The following is a 25,382-nucleotide window of genomic DNA, read 5'->3' on the forward strand; positions in this document are numbered from 1 at the left end:
ATGTATTCCGTTACTCCCCAACACTGCATGTATATCAACAGGGTAGTGTTGCCTCAAGTCTAACACAAAAGGTCATACACTTAACTGCTTTTTGTATACATGCAACGTGTTGGTTTCTGACCAAAACTTATGCTAAAGTCTTTTAAAAGCAACAGTTTACCATGCATGAACAGCAAATAACACCAAAATGTGTGTAATCTCACTACTTTTTACCTCCTGCCTGAAATTTGGTTGCTGGTCCCTCCTCTTAAATTACTTAAATTCTGCCATTTTGACAGTTTAATAATTAACCACTAATTAGCAGATGTCAGTGTCTGTGCATTGTACCTGTACAGATTTGAAACCAAGCTAGCTGTTTGACATAAAAAATCTGAAATGAAAATCAAGTAAATACAGTCATAAAACTTGCTGTAGATATTACATTTGTAGAGGTTGTATTTAGGACCGGACCAAAATCCAAAGAAAACAGCTTTACTGTAATGTGTGGTTGAAAAAAAGGAAATGTATATTGTGGTAAGGAATATTACAGTGTATTGTTGCGTGGTTATGTTCCCATCTTGAAAGCTCTTTATAGGAAAAGGAAAAGTCCAAAAATAAGAGATCATTTTGGTATTGTTAGGCCTTTGTTAGGCCTAAAGAGGTCTTTGACAAGCATTAATTGAGACTTTTCTTTTTAAACAGGAAACTCTGAAGACATGCATTCATACAAAGGAAAGGAAACATAAGCATACTCTAGCTTATTAGGTCATCCACTCTCTAAAAACCTTGCTAACTGGTGTTTTGTGTTTCAGTCAGCTTAAGGACCAGAGAATGATGATTCCTAAGAACAGTGCACTTTCAAAAAACATAAATGGTTTTTGTTAATGAAAATTAGCTCTGAATGATAAAGGATTTCCTGCTTTCAGAAGGAGAAGATGACGTCACTGATTTGATTGTCTCTGATTGAAGCATTACACGTTCCTTGGGTTTTGTCCCTGACAGTGTTTAAATCTTAGCCATCAGCTGTTTTTGAGCTCTCGACTGTGCAGACTTTCTATGTTTAAACTGTGATTAGGAGTGGATTATTTTTAGGCTATCTGAAACAGGAGGTTGCTCTAATTCTGGCAGCTCAGATTAGATGGTAACTCTCTGTTTGCATTGGTGGTGGTGCTTACACAGTTGTTATTGCTCTGGTTTAGATGTAAAGATAGACACTCAGAACAAGTGCGCAGCTGTGTAATGGACATTCACGGACCCTGTTTTCATGAACAATGCTAATAGTTGACCTAAATGTCTGTGAATGTGTTTTTCTCCCCCTTATTACCAGTGTCGCACTATTTTTAGACCAGATAAACTGGAGGAATTTCTTGGTTCAGTCATGAAGTTTAAAACGGCTGCAGTGTGCAACCCAAATGTGAAAACTGTGATCAAATGATCTGTAAGTAAATCCTGTTTTCTTCACCTTGTTTTGCCTTGAGCACTCATCCAGGGGAAAAAACAGAGGTTCACATGGATCAGGTTTGCCTGTTTCTGAGCCAGCAAATGGGATAGGCAGGCTGTGAGAGGGACATTAGACTTTGCATATTTTTTTTTTGATGACTGGACAGCTTTTGGACTCATCCAGCTCAGGTGGCACGGCCTGGAGAGGGCGGGCATGGTGTGGAATCTCTGACATCAGCTGTGTGTGCATTCGGGATGGTGGTGTTGTCTTACGCATTACACACACAGACGCCCACAGATGGTGGCTAAGCCAGCAGGGTTGAAATGTGTTTTTATTTTCCTTGCAGGGAGGCTCATCTCGCCTACTTTGTTTAATTTTTTAAATTCCTGACTTGTTTGTAAACATTCGTTAGACCTGACACTTCTTGCAGCGTACTCTTGCAGAGACAAGCCAAGTGGAAGAAAAATAAGTAGGAATGCAGCTATCCAGCTTTTTCAGTTCTCATACCTTGCTTTCTGATCCAATACTGATCCAGTACTAGATTTACATTAAAAAGCTGGATTCCTCACTGAATCATTCTTGTTTATGCAAATCAGCTTTTTTTTTCTTGGATCAAAATGGGTCTTTGGGTCGTGACTGTACATGAAAGCATGATTGGTCTGCATATAGTTAATTTGTTGAAGTGTATTCATTTAACTGTTCTTTCTGCTCATTTGATCAACTAAAAGTGTATTTTATGATTATTATATTTACCCAAATGCTGGACTCGATTTAAACATTGCTTTGCCAGTGTTGTAAAAGAAACTAACAGATAATTAAGGCAACAAGAAGCGTTGGTCTGGACCTCGCACCTTTGCACCTGTCGGGACTTTATATCAGTATATAGCGGTCTTACAGGCCTGGACTTTTGCCAAGTACTGTTGGCTGTGAAAACAACAACAACTAAAGTCTCCTAAACAGAATGAGGGGGAAATGTGGTTCGGATACTTCTTTAGTTTTAATCATTATTAGATTCTTTAGATTTACATTCAACATCATACTGCAAATTGTTATAGACCCTGAGCAGGTGCTGAAAGCTGAAGCTCTGTTGTGGTGGCACATTTTGCAGTTAAATCACAAAGTACTGCAAAGACATTACAAAAGGTTGTTGGCAAATGAGCTTGAAACTCTAAATCGTTGGTCCTCCTTGCTATTTTGGCTGTCCTTACTGCAGCCAGTGGACTAAAGATACAAAGTAGGATTGTATTGATTAGATCACCTCTGTAGATTGGTTCATTGTCATGGCATCTCATATAACTTTTTAAGGCAGTATCAGAATGTATCGACATATCAGAGTAGTGTGCTTCTAAATAAAATCAATAACCTTATTTGGAAAGACTATAACCCATCTTTCCTGCAGCTACAACAGAGCTTTTGCTGTTTTTAAGACAAAAGACACTGTCTGAGTCTGATGAAGAAGCTTTTTCTTTTCTTTTTTGCTAATGGACTTGAACTGGTCCGCTAGTCCCCATAATTCATATGTCAGCAACATGCCTGTGCATTTCCCCCTGAGCTGTAGTTCAGTGGGATTATTGATTTTCCTCCAATGACCAGCTTGCTAGCATATTTCCTTTTGTCCAGGGCAATAGGCACACTCAAATTTACTCTATTGATTTCTGAGATGTAACCCAATAGCAACTGAAACCATACGTCTCTCCCTGAGAATGCAGCAGTTTAAAGTCCTAAATATTGTAATTGAATTGTGAAACTGTTTTTTTTCTCTTCAGTGATAGTAAATTAGTTAAAAGTGCTTCATAAATGAATTAAGGGAAAATGAGAATTGATGCAGACCATGTCTGCGGCAGCCTAGCATTAGCTTGAGGCTGTTTCTGCAGTGCTTCGGCATTATACAAGCCCTTGGAAAGTGATGTGCCTACACTATTCCTATGATGCATCCATTTGCCCTTGAAGATGGGGTCAACGTAGTCGCAAAAGAAAGCATTGCCCGGCCCTATAGAAGGATATTGCAATATAATGAGAGGATTTTGCACCGCTCTGCGCTCTGTTTGCTTTGCTGTGCATTTTCTTGTCCAAGACTGTTGTCTGATAAGGCCATTCTGTTTTTTTAAGCCTTCTACTTATTATGTTGAGGAGACTGAAGCAGCACTTCCTATACACAAGCAGCAGAGCCATTGTGCTGCACCCTTCATATGAGGGCAACTTTGGAAGACCTAGGTGAAGATCTCGATTTTCCTCCATTCCTCAGCCAGGCAATGATCAGCCTCCTTCCCAGCTGTAGCTTTCTTATGTAATGAGCCAGTGTAGGCTGACTGAGCTCAGTCAGTAACCAGATTACAGCACTCCACAGATTCAGACAGCTGAAGGACAGCCATCTCACCACACCTTTGTTTTTCTTTCTGCTGGCTTCCTTCAGCAGCATGGTTGGTGTTTACTGTGATTGATTGTTCGCAGCTTATCCACCCTGTTTCTGAAGCACTTAAAAACTGGCTTCGACTCACTGAGAAGAAATCGCAAGAAAGCCATTGCTCTGCTCTGTTTATATGCATGTGGCTGTTTTTTAAGGACAGTATGCTATGCCTACGCCTTGCAGACAATTCAGAGCTTACTGTGACTGACAAGTCAGACAACAAAAGAGTGATTGAGACTTGAGCACATCAGTCATGTGGCTATACAAGTATTTCCTAAAGTATCTCTCTAAAGTCCCCTTGTTAGCTGCCAGGATAGCCTGAGTAGTATTGTGTTATTTAAGCTAATAAAGATCACTGACAGGGTTTTTCCTGGATATATCATTTATATATCAAGGTTTTAGCCTTTTAATTGTAATTTAAAAAACAAGAATATTTTTGTTGATCAAATAACCAGATGTAAAAGGAAAATTCCTAGTTTTCTAAGTGTGTGACCAGTCATGCTTACATATTGAGTCAGGACTCAATCCAAAAATAAAAATCCAGATTGATACCAGAGTTATCCACAGATACACTTCACTTGGATGAACCATGCAAGTATATTAACAACCAGGGAAGTACGTGGTTATGTGTTTTGTTTTGTTTTTGTTTTGTTGTTTGTGTGTTTTTAGTTTGGTGTCTGCTAAACACCTATTCCTGGTCTAGTCAGGTTGCTGATGATGTTGTCTTCTGTTCCATTAAGCTGCTTTCCCATAGAGCAGCGGTCCTCAACCCCCGGGCCTCGGACCGGTACCGGTCCGTGAGTCGTTTGGTACCGGGCCGCGAGAGTTGAGGCTCAGGTGTGAAATGTATGGTTTTCAGGGTTTTCAGCGTTATTTTCTTTTCGTTTTTATCATTAACTCTGTTTTCCTGGGTCTTTTCACGTGTGTTATGAATAAATCTTCTTTTTTTCGGTACCGGTACTAGTTTTATTTTGTTGTATTTATCCGCGACACCTTAAAGACCGGTCCGTGAAAATATTGTCGGGCATAAACCGGTCCGTGGCGCAAAAAAGGTTGGAGACCGCTGCCATAGAGGATCTAGTCCCAATCAGCCAGTGTTTCAGACTGCTGCTGACTGCTCTGGTGGTCTGCATATGAACGGCCGGAGAACTGGTTCATGTGCTGTTAACGATGGTGTTGTTTTTGTATTGCGAAGAGTGTTTTTCTGAGGTGCATCAGACCTAATTAGTCATTTCTGCACTTCTGCTGTAGTCACTTATTGGCAGGTGTGTACACCGAAGCAGATGGAACTGCAGTAATCTGGCCGGTTCATCAGTCTAGCTTTAGCTGCTAGTGCTCACTGCTCTGTCCAAAGACTGGAAGTTTTTTCTTTCTATCCCACCATCCCTCTGTGGTCGAGATGAAGCACTTAGTCACACTTGACACTCCTGCTTCGACTCCCACCAGCCACATCGCCTCACCCTGTTTGTTTACCTTATGCCCTTTATCTCATTACTCATGTGGTTTTGCCAGGCGGAGAGGGTGTGTTGTGCATTTGCTGAGATCACAGGAAAGGTTTATGTGATTGAACAAAAATAGAACAGGCACATTTCTAGACACTGTGTTTTATCACATACTGACCATTAGAGGGGAACAACTCGGCCATCCTCATCTGGTGAAGTCTCAACATTATTTAGGTAAAGCATACTATCCTCATTCTTTGTGTGACAGCTTCTTTGTCTCTTAAATGTAGAGCAAAGCTTGAGTTTCACACAATCAAAGAAACCTTGCAGAGGAAAAACATGAGGCGGTGAATCTCCCCCTTCACAGGGTTTCAGTGAGAAAGAAAAAGCACAACCTGTGATGCAAATGTAAATATCAGCATTACCAAAAGTCAAAACACAGAACCTGTTCTGCCTAAAGAAGTGGCTTCACTTAACTAACAACTCACTTATTTTTTGCCTTTAACTTAATCTCAGTGCTTTACTTTGCCAGTGTCCATTCAGGCAGGAGTGGAAAACATTAGTATTTGCATCTGTACTGTAAAAATGCATCAGCTGTTATTTATTTAGCTTTTTACAGACAAACAAATTAGATGAGCGATCACAGTTGTAGAGTAGAATTACAGAAGCACGAGAATGAGGCATAGCTTTACTGAATTCTGTCACAATTGGACAGAATTGTTATGTCGATTATTTAACATATTAATTTATTGCACTTAAAGTGTCTTTCTTAAAGGTATTTTCTTAAACAGTCTTGAATGGCCTTAGGAAAGTTGCAGACTTTTGCAAGTTGCATCATTGAGCTGAAGTCAAAAGCCAGCTTTGAGAATAATCAATGCAAAGATATGTGTGCTAAGAAAAAAAAATCTTGTGAATGATGATTCAGACATCTGGAACCAGATTAGCCAGTCATATGTAGAAATCTCCTCGTTTTGTTGTAATGCTGCTTTTCCTTTTACATATCTTTTAAAAAAAAAAATCATTTGACCAGTATTCATACAGCATTTCTTTCCTACAAATGATCAATTCTCTGCATGTCTGTTAGTGTAGACAGTCAGACTGCTCTGTAGTTTCAGGCCAGAGGAAAACGTGGTTCATAACTCGTGGTTTGCAAACAATGTTGCTGAGCGAGTAATAAGAAGTGAAGGCTTTTGGAGAGTGCGAGATGGAAATTTACAGCAATGAGGGCAGCTCGATGTTTTTGTTTCAGTCGTTTTTGTTTGTCTTACCATAATAGGACTCCACACCATCCCAGCTCTGCCACAGATCTGAGAGATTTTATGCTACATATATATTTTAAAAAGTGCTTTTATCTGTTTGCTTTTTTCAGAAATCAGTTTTTAGGTGTGGCAAAGCTCAGCTTTGTTTTTATTTTGAAATTAGATTTAATTTAACCTGCATTCATGGTAAATTAGTCCCAGTGAAGAATGTGGCAACCATTGTTTCTGGGTTGAGGAAATAAAGAGTAGGGAATAATTTAGCCTGCTGGAACTGGGGAACAAAAAGTGGACAGATATTAGCTGAACAGCTGGAGGGGCATGGTGTTGAGTCTTAATATGCAATCTTAATATTATTTGTTAACTTTTTTGAAAGTATTATGCAGTTATTGAACCTAAAAAACATGCCATTTAAGATTAATTTTAATGTTAATCTATAGGGCTGGGCCATATCATACCGTTCACGGTAATACCATTATAACCTTAGGCAATGATAAGAAAATGAAATATTGTGGTAGAATATGGGTGAACCGCGCATGCGCAGTGCCTTTTTTTTCATACGCACATGGCAGAAAAAGCATGGCGGCGACGGAGAATGAGAAGGGTGAAATAGTTGAATGAAACAGATGAACCAGAATTGGTTTGTGAAAATGCTGCAACTTCAGTGATGTGGAGCTGGTTTGGCTTTCGTCTGTCAGATACACACCAAAGCACAATTTTAGGTAGAGCATGTAAGCGGGCCGTCATTATTACAGTGTTTTTCTGAAAATACGTCGCTTTTAAAATCCTTTTATTTTCGGAAAAATCGACAGTGCCCCTTATAATCCGGTGCGTGATAATGGTGATAAATATTTTTGGCCATATTGCCCTTCCATATTAATCTATAATGAAAAACAAATCAATATATGAAAAAAGCATTAACACCGTCAATATCCAGTAGGGAATTTTGTAGCCCCACCACACAGTGGCCACCACAGGTCCTCCTCCTCCTCAAGAGAAGTTTATGGTTTCAGACTGTGATGAATTAAAGACGTAGGCAGCACTCAGGAAAACTACCTGGTAGTCACAGCAGGAGTAACGGAGTCAAAAGTATACCAGATGAGAAACAGTTTGAAAGCAAGACCTACTGATAAATTCTTCTACTGAAATATTTTGAGTTTTAAATATAGATCTTTTACACCAAGGGCCCCTTTCAGTCATCTTGTTTGGAGCTGAAGTAAACAGTGAGTGAGACCGAGCTTTTAGGGAAGGACAGAAACGCAGAACTTTGAAGGAAAATGCGAGTATCCAGTAGGACAGATCGAGTGGCAAATGTTTTCCTCTGGATTAAACGTTCTTTGTGATAAAGACAATATTGAAGAGAGATCAGGTGGATGGATACAAAATGTAATTAAATCCATAAAAAGCACCAAAACATGATAATTCAAAATGACAAGATATAGATGCTAGAGCTGCAGTTCTCAGAGTTTTGCCACAATTCACGCAAAAAAAAAACAACAACAAAGATTTTATCCCAATTATTTAGGGCTATATGATAACCCAACAGGTGGGGCTGAGATAGATTTTGGTCGCCTGACTGGAGATATCGCTAGCTCCGGGACGTCGGGCTAGCGATTTTGCGAGCCCTGTAACTTGTAATTTCACCATAACAAGTGGATAGTTTGTTTGCTTGTTTTTTGCTCACTTTCCACAGCCCTCGTGTAAAACCATAAAAAATGTGTCCTCCTTAAATACTGTAAAGAACAGCAAAGCAAACTTGCAGTCCCAATCCAAGCAACAAAGTGACCCCCTCAGCCCACCAACGGCTGACGCAGTGGGCTGCGGTGACCTCTCCGTCTCCCTCCGTGATCCAGGCCGTTCTCCTGCCCTCAGCTCAGCACCCACGTGTTGTCAGCAGCTCCTGTTACGTAAGCGCTCCTGCCAGACAAAAGCTCAGCCATCCCTGATACAAATCACTGGCTGGCCCATGTTGGCAGCAGCGATAGTACTGCTCAGTAATCCACGCAGGGTCTCTCTTGTTGAGAATGTTTTTTCCCTGGCTGCCAAATGGAAATTTTTGACAATGTAATAATAGATTTTGAGGGCATGAAATACAAGGTATTTGTTAGACGTCATGTTTTGTTGTTTTAAGCCCGCTATGACCTTAAAGGTGAACTCTGGCTTTGTAATTACCTTTGGGTGTCAAACTCTGGTGAAGTTTCACAGTGTGCGCCAACACCACAACAATTGATGAGCATTTGATGGATGCCATAAACTTATGGCCTCCCACACTTCCTCTTTCCCTTCAGGGTGTTCAGTGTCATAAACATTTTTATTGCGGTCTTAATGACTTTAATTTCCGCCATAATTTAATCCTGTGTTATCACTTTAGTTTTATTGTACAGCACCATTAAAAAGTTTTACAGTTAAGAAGTAACTGTGATCGAAACGGTTGATTCATGAGTGACCTGATGCGCTCAGATCTTATCCAGCACAGAATAAAAAATAAAATATGTGACTTTTATTATAGTGTAATGCGAGAAGACTTGGAGGACACAGACTGTCATTTTTACCAACTTGATCCTGGAAAAAAGTGTTTTTGAAGGAGGTGCCATTTGATGGTTTTAGTTTTACACATCAGCAGCAGCTAGGTTTCTATTAGTGTGCGAGAACATTCTGTCCACAGCCCTCTGTTTATCACCCTTCCACTTTTTTTTATATTTAATGGCTCTGAGTACTTTTTGCCTGTGCTGGGAGACTATACATCACATAATGGCACAGGATTATAAGAAAACACAGATTTACATCGTAACTAGACAACCTCTGTCCTCTGCTAAAGCCATCATAGTTGGTAAAACGTGTTGATGCTGCTGCTAAAGCCATCACTGTTTAGCCATCAGAACTTAAGGTGCAGCCTGTACATCTACTATGCTGTGGTATTGTCACAACTTAGTAGCTTCCTGTTTGTATGTTTTAATCTGCTTTCTCCTTTTTAAACGCTTTCATTTCTGTCATTATTATACCAGGGAAAAAAAAGAATTTGCCAGAAAGCTGCGATGATAATTTGAATAGTTCAGTTTTCTTGCAGTGGGCCTCACTTCATTTACAGCATGTCCCTGTCAGTGTAGTAGTTATAGTAGTTATGCTATATCATTTTTTTTTTACTAATGCAATAAAATTGCCCTAATTTGTTTTGTTTTATAACAAAGGCTTGTTAGACAGTGACTCAAAACCTGTCGCAGTGATTCCCAGAGTGTCGGTCGTGGCTTCTGGTCGGCCACGAATGTGCTGTTGGTCAGAATACAGTCTAATCTACGTTTCTGTATCAGTTCAAATGAGATCTCCGCCTGTTTCGTTACACTGCGTGTATGTGGATCAGAAGATCTCACTTAACTGACAAACTGCAAGAATATTGGGAGGCCCTGCAGAGGAGACTGTCGAGCCGCTGACTTTGCAAAGAATGCTCTAGAAATACAGTGCTGCCTGAGAAAGTCTGTTTCTCCCCCGTGTGCCTGCGTGCCTTTAATAATGATAAAGAAACCGAGGGAGGCAGGGAAAGCGAGAGAACGGTGGAGAGGTGTAAGAAGAGTAAACTCGTGACTCATCAGGCACAATGGAAAAGAGTTCACTGAGTCAGATGAAGCAGGAACACTAGGTGGTGGATGAGCCATGAGACTGATGGGAATAGATGACTGTAGGTATTTTATTTTGGGAGTCAGCAGTCACTATAATATATTATTTTGCTCATCAAACTAGTGATTTACAGGCATATAGAGTAACATTTAAAAAACAAACTATCTATAGTTACATTTTATTTCCTTTTTGAACCACATTGATCAGAAAAAAGGGTGGATAATAAGGCTAGGCCATGACAGATCCCTGCTAGTAGTTTGTACCTAAATCACTACTTCATTCCTCCTCCTCATGCTGCTTATCAATAAAATGGAAGTAAAGTGAATAAAAACTCTGCACCACACTACAGTGGATAACAGCATAATTCCCACTTCCTCTTAGTGGTAATTTTTCTTCTTCTGTTACGCATATTCTAGATGATACTGAAATATAATTGAGTGTATTATGACTGTATTATAAGAAAATATATAAAAGAGAAATTGTTTGCCAAATGTTTGGCAAAGACTGATGGAAGCCCTCTGAAGACATAGTAAAGTGCTTACCAGCTCTGTATTTTTAATGTTGGACTAATTCTTTTTTACCTCATAGTGGCCATTCGTGCAGCCCTTCAGTTAATTGTTTGTTTGAAACTAACTGTTGTAGCTCCCCCTTTTGGAAACAAGGTCTTGACAGCAGCTGGATGGAGCTTATGTCTTCACATCCAAAGTTGTGTGGCTTAGATGACCATGTCATGGGTATCTACTCTCACCAATATCATACAGAGCCCAAGAAAAAACAAACACACAAAAAAAAACCCACAGTGAAGCATCCTGAGACCTGAGCTTTTGGTGCACCGGGTTTACGTATGCACCCCTCAAACATTCACTAAGGGTGAAAGGGAAAGCATTAGAGATTTTTTTTCTCTTTATTTCGTATCTCCAACTGAATATTTTTGGTTAATTGATCACGTTGGCTACAGCACCAAAACAAAATAGAGGCCCCTTTGGTTTGATTTGGTCCCAAATTACATCCGTCAGACCAGGCCTACTTTGATTCATAGTCTTTGTCTGCTGTGCATCGATTGCCCTCTATATCCTTTATGCCAACGGCCCGTCGATCCTTACTCTGTCTTTATTTCAGTCCCGATGATGTTTCTGTATTGATTTTAGTGCCAAACTGAAGCTTGCTCACTGTGGGTCCTTCGGCTCTGCCATTGAAATTTGAAGACTAATTGATTTCAAATGAGCGAAAGGCATGACGTGTTTCCTCATACCAAACCACTCCCTCAGGCTGTACTTGGATGTGACACGTCTTCACTTCTTTTACCTCTTGCTTTGCCAGACAGTTATTTCTTTGCTTTATCTTAAATTTATCTTAGTCTTTGCTTAATCTACACTCGATGTACAAGAGTAAATATAAAGTACAGATGTGGCAGCACTGGACTTCAGCTTGTTGGTTCCACAGATAGTATAAAAGATGGCAAATTACCAGTTGGTTAGTGAAGTCTGGTGAGACTTCAAGGTGCCTGTTTTTGTCACCATCCTGGTGTTTTGAAACTTCCTTTCTGACTCCTGATGACCATGAAGGCAATTTAAAAAATGCCTTGGGAATTTTATTCAGTAATACCAGAAACTAGCAGTTCAGTAATCTAGTTCTTAAATGCATCGGGGAAAAATGTTTACTGAGAGCATAGTTCCAGGAAAGATGCATGCACAAGTTGTCCATTCCCATCTTTTTAATTTCTGGTTGAACAACACTTTCATAGCAACAGTTATGAATAATTTGGAAAGTCGCCATTCTCGTTTGTTGGTTAGTAGGGATTTTCTTGGTAAAAGCCATGACCTTTTCCAGTTAATGTTTTCAGAAATATTCATACAGGGTGTTGGTGTTGGTATTTCTGTGAACAAGGTTTCCCATTATTTTCTTGACTGCTTGCTGACTGGTCATTGTGGAGCAATCATAGTCATAATCATTGGACTAAACGAGTGGTATGAAGTTTTATATGTAGGTGAAGATGCTGAAATGCTGTCTGCATCAACAACAATATTTTCTGCATTTTACAGGAAATGAATAGCAGCTGACCCAGGGGCTGACAGTTACTACCAATCAAAACAAATCTTCTTTTTACATTAAATGGGAATAAAATTCTTTTGAAGAAACTTTCAGTTAAGATGGTTTAAATGTGAATAAGATGAATCTTTCACATATTTTTTGTTTTACACAACAGCACAACTAAATTAAAAAGTTGGAATAAGAAGCTCTACATGCAGATCAACTCTTTGTCTAGTTTGACACAATTTACATTTGATTGATTTCTTTCTTAATTGCAAACATACAACAACCCTGCTTTCTAGCAGAGATAAGTGCAGCATGCAGGATGGATATATAGATATATAAATTACAAAAAATATATAAATTCTAAAAAGTACTATATTTTTATAGATAAAGGTATCTTTTTTGATGGGCTAGTAAATATCTATAGGGCCAGTAAATTGCTCAATAGCAAAAATGCAGTCTTGGTGTATTGTAGATATGTTGCAGTTGCGCCGTAACAGAAAATGTTGAACAACGTTAAACCAAAGTAAAATTTCCACCAAGCACACCAATCAGTTGTGTGACACTCCATTCTCTCTTTAGATGAGATGCGGAGACACTTCCTCAAATAAATGTAGTTTAGTGGGAAACCATGTAGTAAATTATACTTGGTGCACACTCATTTACTCTTTCAGCAGGTCATATTTGCAGGTGTGATTGAAGCACTTGTCTTGATTCCAGATTTTACAGGGATCATGAGTCATGACTTTTAAATTTTTAACTTGTCAGCTTTAATTAAAGAGTCTTCATAAAAGCAGCTGAAACCACACAGTAAAGTTTCCCACATGACAAACATCACACCTCGCAGAGCTACTCGACTTGTCATTTGACTCCCGTTAGTTTCTGTTCAAGCAGTTAGTGAAACCTGTGCTCTTTGTGTCTCTGCTGTTTTCATGGGCGGGACAAGTGACTGTGAAAGGTGTCAAGTTCAAAAACATCCAGGCCACAACAGGTTTATATTCAAAAAGGGGTTGAATAAGGTTATTATATCACCTTTTGCACTCTTTTCATTTCTTATAAGCTGATTAATGTGGATGTTTAAACTCTGATGGGTTTTTACCTGCAGCCTTAATCTTACTTTGTCGTCTTTCCCCCCTTTTTTTCAGGTGTGGCTGACAGACTAGCTGAAGGTAGAGGCCGACTCCACCTTATCCATTCACTTTGCTGCCCTGTCGGGGAGAGCAGAGTACAGTCTTTTTTGTTTTGTTTTTTTCTTTCTCTCTCTCTCTCTTTCTTTTTAATGCCTGGATGCAACCCGCCAACTTGTGAATTCATGATCACATGACCGTGGATATGGACGCAGTCCTGTCCGACTTTGTCCGTTCCACTGGAGCTGAACCGGGATTGGCCAGAGACCTGCTAGAGGGTGAGTTACTGAGGATAGTAGAATTTCATTATTAACAATATTGTAAAGCTAAAGTGATGAATGCAACATGACGTTTCCTTTCCCCTTCCTTAATGGATGTTAGTTCAGACTGAGCCTTAATTTAAAGTATAGTTTATTGTTTAAATTAAGACTTGAACTTAAATATTAAGACTAAACAAGCAGCAGTGTTTTAATGATGTATTTCACGATGTATAAAATAGTTGGTGATAGCTGGACCCAGGCATAAAGCTTGCTTTGCTTTATATTTATGCTTCTCGCACTTGTGGTTTGATGTGATATTTATTAGCTTTTTGACTGCAAATAATTAGATTGAGATTGAATTAATGAGAGCTGCTGTTGTCACTTTTCTTTCACAGTAGTGCGGTGATTAGTGCTTGGTTTGAATCTTCTAACGTGTTGGGAGTTTCCTGTGTGGAGTTTACATGTTTCTTCTGGCCCTGTGCAGATTTCTCTGTGGGTTTTCCAGCTTCCTCCCACAGTTCAAATAAATCCTTTTTTTAAGTTGATTGGTGGTTCTAAATTGGCCAAGGATGTGAGATAAACAAAGTGTGTGATGATTATGGAATAAAGACGTGTATGAATGCGGCTAACTGTGGTCGAAGGTTCCTGGAGTTGTAAGGCTAAAAAAGCCCTATAAATGCCATTTCTGTTTCCTCCACCTGAGTTCACGCTCTCTATCTCAGCACAGCTTTGTTGCATCACCAGCGTTGCGTTCCAGCTGTGTTTTCCACATCATTAGAAAGCACCACTTTCTTCTAGTAGCTTCCTTCAATGTGAAAATACAGATGTAAAGCGAAAACTTATCAGATCTGTTTGTCTTTACACTTTGATCCCTTCTATTTTTAATCTATTAATTTCATTTCTGCTTCAAGTGAACTTAAAAAAAAAGCAGAAGTGGGGATGTAGTTATAGGAAGTTAACTGGAGATGATGTTCCAGGCAGTGGACTCAGTAAGTGCTTTTGGCTTTTTACTGTTAATTATGCTATCAAAGTCTAATAGAACGTAGGTATTACTAGTGTCAGCAGGGCTCCTGTTGCCTAGCAGCAGCACAAGTTGCAGATAAGAATATGGGTTAAAATGTAATGCATTGCAGCAACATCAGCAAGACAGCGAGCTGAGGCGTTTATCCAATAAAGGAATGTGTCAGCGGCCTTTGGGTACAACAGAAAGCCCGTGTTGCATTGACTTGTGGTAAATATTTAAACTGATGAGGAATCAGTCATTTGCTGGCCAAAAAGATTCAGGTAGTCCTGTTGGAGCAGTTAACTCAGACAGATGTTTCTGTCTCTCCCTTCCTCTCTCTTCCTAGGCAAGAACTGGGATTTCACTGCTGCCCTCAGTGACTTTGAGCAGCTGCGACAGGTGCATGCTGGGAACCTGGCGTATTCGTTCACAGAAGAGCGAACGTATCTGGCCCCTGAAAAGGAGATGGCTCGGGTAGGACGGCCTATACTCCATCGCCAAGATGAGGTGGTGCAAGGTGAGGTTCTCAGGAAGTGAGTTAGTCCAAAACATGAGTTCAGTTTGCAGTTTATTAGGTGCACCAACTTAATCTAAATGTTTTGACTACAACAAACATGCAGTGACTACATATCAGCTGATAAAGTGACAATTACAGAGGGTTTAAACCTCACAGTATTTTTGTAATCTGGTGCTCGCAATGGAGGCTTGAGGCTCGAGCGTGTGAGTTGGTGCAGTTTAGGAACCCAGATGACACAGGGATGTAACTGCAAAGGTTGGAAAAGATGAGAAGTTTAAACTTTCTGTATTACTTTTTCATGGTTAAACACTGATATATTATTTTTTCTTTCTTTTTTCCTGAATAGCAACAGTGGTTTAGGAGTAGACTGCAGTAGTTTCAATATGAGTAAAAATGGTTGCAGAGCTGGGTTGATGTCACAGCTTCTGTGATGACCACGGTGTAACGCTGACAACAGCACCAAGTCAGCAAGCAGTTTTCTGATAATAAGCCCTGTTGGTGTTTCAGCTGTGATATGCAAAATTCTACGTTACAATTTACATTGGATGTTTGGGCGAAAGTTTAGTTGAGCTGTCTCTTAGTTTAGGTGAGTCCACACTTTTTAAAATGCAGGCATGTCCCCCTGCTGCCAAAAATAATGTATCATTCCCGAAAGGTTACTAATGCACAGTTTCATTCCTTATCAAATAAAAATACTAGCAATTGTCCTACCGCTTAATATTCTGGTCTACCCTGAGACTAAACATAATAACTACAAATCATAATGTGCAAATATGCACTTCGTGCAACACCTTTTTTTTCTCTCTCTCTCTCTCTGTAGCTACAGAGAAGCGTTTGTCGAGGGGTATTTCTCATGCTAGCTCTACCATCGTTTCTCTGGCCCGCTCTCACGTCTCGAGCACCGGCGGTAGCAGCAATGAGCCTCTTCTGGACACGCCCCTGTGCACTTTCCAACTGCCAGACCTCACTGTGTACCGGGAGGACTTCAGGAACTTCATTGAGAGGGACCTTATTGAGCAGTCCATGATGGTGGCCTTGGAGCAAGCTGGTTAGTATAACTCTGTACCATACATGAGATTTTAGGCTTGACTTGGTTGCAGATAAAAGACAGTTCTTACCCCCCACGTGCTTTTGAAGTGACACGAGTGTTTGTTGTTTCTATTCCAAAATATATTGCCTACTCCTGCATTTATAAGACAACAGATCTACTGCTTCAGTTTTAAATATTTGGATTTAAAATCACGACATGCTGTTTTAAGTGACGTTTGTTGTGACTAGTTCATGTTAAATTACCAACAAGGGTAAAATGCTATTTTGCAGTGGTAGCTTGGCCCCTTTGAAGAACTTGTTGTGGTGTTACTTTGACCCGCCACTTCCAAATGTAAATTTTGTATCCAGAGTGTCAGCTGGTGGTTTTGTGAAATATATTTTGAGACATTTCTTGTTCGGTCCTTGCCTCTCTGTCTTCCGTCTTCTCCTTGTCGTCACCTCGCTGGGCAGGCAGCATGGACAGCTAAGTTTGTGAATGCCATAATTCGAGAATAAGTCGATGTAGGAGCTTCAAATTTATACCATAGGTGTATCTACTAAACCTCTTTGACAAGTTTGAATCTCAGTGACCTAGACTTAAAGGTCAAAGGTCAAGATCCTGAACATTTGTAAATGTGATAACTTGAAACCAAGGTCTTCTAATATGTGTCTTCTAAGACGCTGAGCGGTAACACTGTCGCCAGTATTTTTAATTTTTTTTCCCTTTCTCCAATGGCTGCCCCACCACGAGTCTAGTTGTGCTTGAAGTTTGTTAAAAGGTTCTTCGTTCCCAAACTTGCCAACTGCTACTCAGAACAGATAATCTGGTTATCGAGTAGTGCTGGGCGATATGACGATATATATCGTGTGGACGATAGAAAAGTGTATTTCGTGCCATTTGTCTTCTATTGTTTCTAACCTAATTTTATAAATTATTACATAAAATATATCATTAACCCTTTAAAACCGGTCGGAGCAGTCACACTCCGTTTTGCCTATCTATTTTTGAATCCCTGTAGAACTGGAATCACATAAGCTAGCGCAATAATTTTTTTTGTTTTGTGTATGAAACCGGAGGAGTTGTACTTACATCTTATGCCATTAGCTTTTCCTAGGTCAAGGGCAATAAAATTGAATCACAATTTGTGTTGAATTTCTTATTTTGTGCTCACCTCGTGTGTGCAGCTAGGGCAGGAAAATAGACTGTTTTCAACATCATTATATTAAATTGTGACAGTAAACGTATAACTCATTCAAACAGCTCTGACAGTTGTAGCAAAATCTGAATACCTGTAAAGGCAGAGGTGTTGTAATCACTAACTCATAATTATAGGCTATGACTTTTGAAGGTGAATTGTTTCATTCCAAAATAAGACAAAATGACACACTGCTAAGACTGCTGACACGAGAGGAAAACCTTCTCTGGAAGTCTTTTGACTTGAAAATCACATGTTGACACAAATGACTATCTTTTTGAGGACTTGCACAGCAGTTGTTTTGGATGAATACTTCACCATATTTGTCATGCAAACATGTGAGTTAAACATTTATTATTCACCTGCAGGGCGGCTGAACTGGTGGACAAAAGTGGTTTCAAACTGCCAGAGTCTGCTACCTCTGGCAACAAGCGGAGATGGAAATTGCCTGCTGCATGCAGCCTCGCTCGGTGAGTATCACGGGCCTTTCAAACAAGACCCCAATACAGTGTAGGTTCACACTCCATTAGCATTCATTAAGGGAACTCCAGTGTTAGCTTAAGCACTAATTGCATTTTACAATGTTGCCGTGCACGTTCACTTTGCCTTTACAGCCCACTTAGGACTCCTAGCTCAGAAAATTAATAATGCTCCAACTGTGCAGGCATTGTTCCAGACTTTTATAGTAGGTGTGAGTATAATATTCATGTGCTTAACTTGTTCTCATTAAAAGACAGTTAGACCCTTTAGCCATTGTAAGTTTGTAGTTTTTTTTTATTTGGGACATGACAATACAGAAAAACCCCTGAAACATCTGCACACCTATATGATTAGATGTGGTTGTACAAAAGATTCTGTTGATGTGTGTTTAACGACCTGATTTTGTTTCTGTTGCAGGTATGTGGGGCTTTCACGACCGAGACTTGATGCTGCGGAAGTCCCTGTACGCGCTGATGGATCACGGGTTGGAGAGAGAGGCACTGAAGCGCAGGTGGAGGTGGCAGCAGACCCAGCAGAACAAAGAGGTCTGTCACAGAGGCTGCACATTAGTCTTGACTATCTTTGTTATTCCCATGACTGTATTAGGGCGGTGCACAGAGAAGTTACTAGGCAAGTTGAGGCTTTTCACATGCCTTGCATGCCAGATAAGTCAGCCTGCATAACATTTGATATTTAACGAGTAGCATGCAGTTCAGAAGATGAAGGGGCAGCGCTAGTGCACAGAATAAGATAAACAAGATGTAGTTTGAATTCTGAATCATTAGAATTTAGTTTTCGTTTTTATTTAGTTTCCTCCACTACTGCTACATTTTTAACTGTAAATACTTTAGCTATGGACAAGACTGTCTTCCTCACTCGAGTTTTGAAAATTCAGTTAACTTTGATTTACAATAATTAGTAAAACAAGATATGGGGTTGCACCAGGAAGGGCATCTGTGGTAAAACTGAGAAAGCCTGTGGTGTGGGAGCAGCTGAAAGGAGTAAAACAGGTACTTTCGATAAATTGTCTTTTGGCCTTCATTTTCATCAAAAGAAAACTTTTTTTTTAAATATATTTTTGTAAACCCCTTACCTTCCTGAATTCACTCTGTTCCTGGTTGTGTTATGTTTAGTTTAGTTATTTAAGTTATTCTTTGTTTTTTCAGTTAAATTATAATTAAAGTACAAAGAAATGGAAACTTGTAAATCTATTTTCCCGCATTTTTGACCAGTATTTAGGATTTATTATTTTATTTTTTAAATTTATTTTTAATTGTGCAGCAGTACTCTGGATTAAATTCAAACATTTTTAGCAGCGCTGTTGTATTTAAAAAAAAAAAAAAAGTGGCACTTGCAGGTTTACATATCAAACCAAATTCCCATGTAACTCATTATTGGTTAACTAACTTTTGAAAATTGTTGTTTTTACCATGAAAAGTCACCTTTGTCCTTTTTTTGCAGCCATAGCAACATGACTGACGGCCATATCAAATGCAAACATTGATTCTGAGATGTAACTCTAAGCACAAGTATCTCCACCTTTTTTCTTAGTTGCATGCTGATAACGCTTTTTCGCAATGTGTCAAAAACAGGATTTTAGAGCCTGTTTTACAAAACACAACTTTTATCCTCATGAAAGCTTAAAATTGTAGCACAGCAAGTATGTTTTTTTTTTGTTTTTTTTTAAAAAGTGGATGCAGACAGCATGCACATACCCCACAGTAAGAGGAAACCACATGAATGACTGCATAATGTTCACAGCAGAATATCTGAGGCATCCTCAAGCAAATCACTTAAACCAAACACGCTCTAGTGGAGCTGCTCCGTGGGCAGTGCTCGGGCCTGTGGCTGCTCTGTGTGAATTTAGGTCATTGATTTTATTTGGTGGCTGTCAAAACTGGCCAAAAATCAAGTTTGACCATTCATTTAAACAAAACATTTGAATATCGTACTTTGTGCATTAATTCCTCACGAGTACAAAACCAGAGTGAGATATAACTGCTTCTATAGCTTCTATATTTATTTCAACATAGAGATGTCCTTTATAAGCTCTATGTAGCATTAACAAATACAGTTATTGGGTTAAGCTATAGAAGAATGGCCGGTTGATACGCTGAGTAAGCTCTGCTGTGACAAACATGGAATAATCTTTTCCTCAACATAAAATTCAAACCTCCAGGAACCTGCAGCGCTTGAAGTTTTTATCACTCATCTATTCATTACTCAGTAAGAAGAGTTAATGTTCCACTATGCTAAGTTTGTAATGTTTACAGACAGGGCTCTGAGTGTTAATCACTCTGTGTTTAGCAGTGTTGGGTTGTGAACTATTTACCATCATTATCACACAGTTGTTATTGTTACTTCCTGTAAGTGTGGCAGTGACAGAGACATTAACATCTGTAATAGGTCTCTTTAATTTTCTATAATAATAATTGTAATATGCAGCATAAACACGTGTCGTTGTTAAGCAACAAGGTAATACCTCTGTGAAACAAAATGTAATATGCTCTAATTACCTCTGGCTTGCTCAGTTTGCTAATGTGATAGCTTGTCTGCTGTCAGTGTAGACCTTTGTGTTTTTCTTGCTTTGCTCATAGTTGGTTCTGAAGTCTTCTCTCCTTCCTGCATTTTGTTAAAGTGGAAGCAGGAAGGAGAAGAATTTAAAATTATTAACTCCAAGTTTGAAATGAAAGCTCACTTTTACTTGTGATGGCAGAGCAATGCAGACGCACCAGCACAGGTCTATATGCAAACGGCAATGTTGACCACTTATAGCAGGAATTAAACACAGTACTATAAATTTAACCTTTGAGATCAGCAGCTTGGACAGAGTTAAGTTCACATCTATCCCTTACATCTGAATTGTACTTCTGGGTCAGAGCCATGTTATAACCAGAACAGCTTTTTAACCCTGCACCGCAATATTCAACGTAACCTGACGTGCACCTCCCAAGAAATGGAACTACAAATCGGGTCAACGCATACCCCGACGTCTTGAATGGCGTGGAAGGTTGCAGTGTAGGGACAAAAGGAGTTTCCGGTTACTACTCAAGATTTAAAGTCTAAATCAAGCTTCAAGTTTGCATCTAAAGGTCATATGGAGCTTTAACCTATTTGGCATCCCTGTCATTTAACATACTCTGGACGCGTTTGCCTTGAGTTGTTCAGCTGATATTTGTCCTCTTATGTTTCCTAATTGTCAGTTTAACTGCACACTCGATCACTGCTCTCTTCTCATGCCAGCAGCAGTGCAGCTTTTCCAGATTTTCCACAGATGATTATTGATTCTCGCGAACCAATGGCAGTTTAATTTAATAAAATTTAGAATATGTGTTGACAGCTCTGCTCTGTCGCTACTGTACGAGCGACAGTATGTTTCTAAAGGCTCTAGGCTCAATTGTCTGCATGTAACCTTGAGGTGAGACGCCATAACGTCAGTACATGCTTTTGTGACATTTGACACGGCCTCTCTAAATGGCAGTTGTGTTTGTGTGTGTGTGTGCCCTTCTTTTCTCCTCAGTCTGGGCTGGTGTACACGGAGGAGGAGTGGCAGAAAGAGTGGAATGAACTGTTGAAGCTCGCCTCCAGCGAACCGAGAATACACTACAGCACCAACGGCACCAACGGGTAAGGCCTGGCCCGGACAATGCAGTGACTGTTAACCCAGCACACTTAGTCACAGTCATGTTTTTATTCATGAACAGACAAGCACACTCACAGTCACAACTGAGTGACCGGCCCTCATTAGTCCATCTGCTTTTTTACTGTGGCAAAAAAAAGTCCACTGGGTCGAATGCAGTGACTGTAAAGCTATAAAAACCAAAGCCACACTAACACAATGTGGTTTTTAAGTTTTACTGTTAGCCAAAGTTTCAAGTTGGTAGTAATAAACTGTTATCTTTAGTGTAAACAATCATCTCTGATAAACAAGAAACTGTTGCTGTCGTTGTTTCCAGAGTGGAGTCTTCAGACGAGCCGGTTTATGAGAGTTTGGAGGAGTTTCACGTCTTTGTCTTGGCTCATGTCCTTAGAAGGCCCATCGTGGTGGTCGCTGACACCATGCTGAGGGACTCGGGAGGAGAGGGTAAATAAGCCTGAAAAGACTTTTCATTATTTCACTTTCAGTTTAGTTTTATTGTTTTTCAATGTTCCATTTTCATTAGTTTCCATTTTTAACCTGCAGCCATGAAAGTCTGATGAGGGATTGTTGTCAGCCCTCCAGGCGTGCGGCGTGAACACCCAACTTTCTGAGCACTCTAAGCCGAGATCGAGGGGACGTAGGATTTTCAAATTAATGCCTTAGCTACATTTACTAAAACTCTTCGATGTTTGAATAAACCTTTACCTCAAGGTCAGAGGTCAGGTTTTTGGAAAATCTCGTGAACACAATGAGTTAAAAAAAGATGTCACTGTAGATTTTTAGGTTTTTATTAGATGCAAGTTGTAAGTAGTTCAGAATACTTATTACAATACACATGTAAAGATGTTACAGTAAATATACACTCAACTGCCACCTTATTAGTTACAGCAGAAATTAACTAAGTCTGACAACATTTACTGGCTGTCAGGAGTGGCACACAGTGTGGTCCTCTGCTGCTGTAGCCCGTCTTCTGGTTTTTTTTTTTTTTTTTTTTTTTGGACCATCATCTGTAAAAACCTTAGAGCTGCTCGTGTGGGTCATCTTCACTATCAGTGGGTGGGATTGTTGATTTGACCAAACTGACAAAAACTACGGTACAACTAAAGGTGTTTCCTGTATGTTTTGTTTTTTTTTTAATTCCCAATGACCCACTGAAGCCGTGGTCTGCACATCGACAGTCTTTCTGTGCACATGCTGCAGCTTCAAGCTAACAGGCTAGCTGAGACAGAAAGCGATGAAAGCTGTTGATGGAAGACACAAAAGTGGTGTTGCCGGCCTCCTTACACAAATGTAGCAGGGCCTGTTTATTTTCTGTCCACTTATACCCAGAAAATGTATTTTTCCCCTTCAAAGATCATAATCTGTCTTCATTTGGATCCTCGAATCTCCAGCTTATGAAAGATATGAAGTCACAGACCAGAAATGGGCTTTTCATAAAGTCACGGAACCAGAAAACATTAGCAGCTGCAGCACAACAATCTCAAAGTGATGTAAAGGCTAGTTTTATTTGTATGAGCAGCCAGTTTATGAAAAACTGTGTTTTCCAGCGTTAGTGGAAATTAGTTGGGTACATTCACGTGGGATTAAGATTCCAGATGAGCTCAGCTTTTTTTAAGACTATTTTTCTGTGAACAGGAGTGTAGATGTTTGTCATTTACAGATTACAAAACTGAGGCCAAACAAAAGCTTTGAACCAGATAATCCATGATTCATGATTGCAGTATTTCAAATGAACTCTGCCCTTCTGATATCTTAAAGTTAAAACAAACAGTATGAACTCCTGGCAGCCTTTTAGGTTTTCCCCGTGCTTCAGAGGGTTTCTCTGGTTACAGCTGGGCTGTGACGGCTTGCCTGTCTCGTCCCAGGACAGGTCTCACAAAAGACTCATCTTAATAACATTAGAGTTTCACTTCCTTGTGGAATAAGGTTAAATAAATATATTGGAGCACTTTGTTTGGAAAAACAAATGTGAAACCAGCATTCTTGGGAATAAACTGAAGCATGAACAGTTTGCTATCTTTTAGTAGCTGTTGTTGTTTTTTGATAATGATCTTTTCCATTTCAAGTAGATTAAAAATCTTCCAACAAGTGAGGTATTGTCCTTGTATATCTTTATTGTTTACTCGTATGTTTCTGTTGTGCTTTACTGACTGAGAAACAGAGCTGAGGTCCCGTTTCGCAGATGTTTAATGTGCTTATTACTCACCCTCCAGCTTTTGCTCCCATCCCATTCGGAGGCATCTACCTACCGCTGGAAGTGCCAGCTGCCAAGTGCCACCGCTCTCCGCTGGTCCTGGCATACGATCAGGCGCACTTCTCTGCTCTGGTCTCCATGGAACAGAAGGACAGCTCGAAAGAGCAAGGTGATGCTCTCCATCATCCTTTAAAATGATCGCATAAATATTGATTCCTTTTTCAAGGGCTGGTAGTAAGCAGCTGATATCTTAAAGCCATAAAGGCGAGTACATCAATCAGGGGAATGCTTATACAAATATTCCCCCAGAGAAGTTGATGAGTTTCTAGTAAGCACTAGGGGTTTCTTTCTTACTTTACAGCTTGGTGCCGCTGCTTGATGGGGAAGTCCTTTTTGCGTATTGTTCTTGATGATTTATTTGGGAATGATGACTAAAGAGAACTGGGCTTCCATGATCCATGGAGCTCAGCTCCAGGTTGGGCTAAAAATACAAGATGAAAGATGTTATCAGGGGTCCAGTAATGATGCTAACTGGGATATTTTTAAAATGTGTTTTTGTGTTGTTGTTGTTTTTAAACAACTGGAAAAAAAAGATATTATTAACATTAGAGCACCAGCACACTCATGTGTAGATTGGTTTTCCATTTAGTCACAGCTCTCTTCTCTTTTTGTAAGTACTGCACTCTCGCCTGAACTTGGCTAAACTACGGTGAATGCCTCTGACAGTATTTGCACACTAAAAAACTGCCCACAAAAAAACCCCAGTGACCCCAGGAATCCAAGGCTGTGCTTCTGGCTCGGACGTGGCTGGTCTGCTCCTTCACTTTGTGACTTCTTTGGCATGCAGTGAATCTTGGGATAGGTCGAGTCACATTTGTGGGGAGCCTTGTTTATACTACTCCTGATGCAGCCTTGGAAGGATTTGCAATCAAATAAGGACGCAGCCATAGTCTGAATTCCCATGCTAATGTCAATAGCATGGGAATTCAGACCATGCAGTGATTTAATGTTTTCCGATTGCAAGAGTGGAGTCTAAATCCTGATTTTATGCACAGTTCTATACTTGAAATTCACTGCACAGAAAACTCAAAACCATCCAAAGCCAACTGCTAAATATTAAATAGGAGATGAAAGATGCTGTTTGCCCACAGTCCTCACTTATGTAGGTGTATTTTTTTATTGTTTTCTGATGTTTATTCTTGTTTCCACCAGCAGTTGTGATCCCTCTCACTGACTCAGAGCACAAAATGCTGCCACTGCACTTTGCTGTGGATCCAGGGAAGGACTGGGAGTGGGGGAAAGATGACACAGACAACGTGATGCTAGCAAGGTACAAAAAGATTTTACTTTTTTAAATCCAGCTTTGGTTGTCTGTTCTGTTTGGTTTGTCACTTACAAAGGACACGGTTAACAACTAGAGTGGCACATGCTCACTTGTGCGTGCTTGCCCTTATTGACAGCTGTCTCTTTAACACGAGTCTCGGTGTGTAGGGATTGACTGCTGACTCCAGATTAGTGACAATTAGATTAGCTCAGACGCTTCTCTATGAATGAACCAGAGGAACGAGCACTAAAATAGCCGCTCTGCAAAAAAAAAAAAACCTTCCACCCTATTTACGTCAGTGAGTGACACCAGAGGTCTTATTCAGATGAAACGGCGGGCTGAGATGATGTTATGTGAGTGGCTGTTAACATTGTTTGAAAAGGTCATTGACTTAAAAGGCCATAGCACAACAAGAGTATACGACAATGAGATGCTTTTAGT

At 39.8% G+C, this 25,382-nt stretch overlaps 1 protein-coding gene across 2 annotated transcripts in view; it reads left to right on the forward strand.

The window, feature by feature from the left end:
- The window catches only part of otud7b (OTU deubiquitinase 7B), a 46,270-nt gene that overhangs the window by 12,782 nt on the left and 8,106 nt on the right, over nt 1–25,382 (forward strand). Inside the window, exons 2-10 of one of the 2 annotated variants that reach the window (XM_085292647.1) lie at nt 13,317–13,576; nt 14,908–15,078; nt 15,899–16,126; nt 17,672–17,773; nt 18,201–18,328; nt 21,304–21,410; nt 21,740–21,867; nt 23,637–23,786; nt 24,833–24,947. In XM_085292647.1, the coding sequence (XP_085148773.1) occupies nt 13,492–13,576; nt 14,908–15,078; nt 15,899–16,126; nt 17,672–17,773; nt 18,201–18,328; nt 21,304–21,410; nt 21,740–21,867; nt 23,637–23,786; nt 24,833–24,947 (1,214 nt within the window). In that variant the 5' untranslated portion in view covers nt 13,317–13,491. Of the gene's footprint in view, nt 1–13,316; nt 13,577–14,702; nt 14,790–14,907; nt 15,079–15,898; nt 16,127–17,671; nt 17,774–18,200; nt 18,329–21,303; nt 21,411–21,739; nt 21,868–23,636; nt 23,787–24,832; nt 24,948–25,382 lie in introns of those variants that run through there. The other variant, XM_085292648.1, reaches the window with a different exon arrangement.

Source organism: Mchenga conophoros, linkage group LG11, assembly GCF_057382185.1.
Source record: "Mchenga conophoros isolate Kocher_MC1m ecotype Shallow Benthic linkage group LG11, M_conophoros_male_GT1.1, whole genome shotgun sequence".
Classification (NCBI taxonomy): Eukaryota; Metazoa; Chordata; class Actinopteri; order Cichliformes; family Cichlidae; genus Mchenga; species Mchenga conophoros.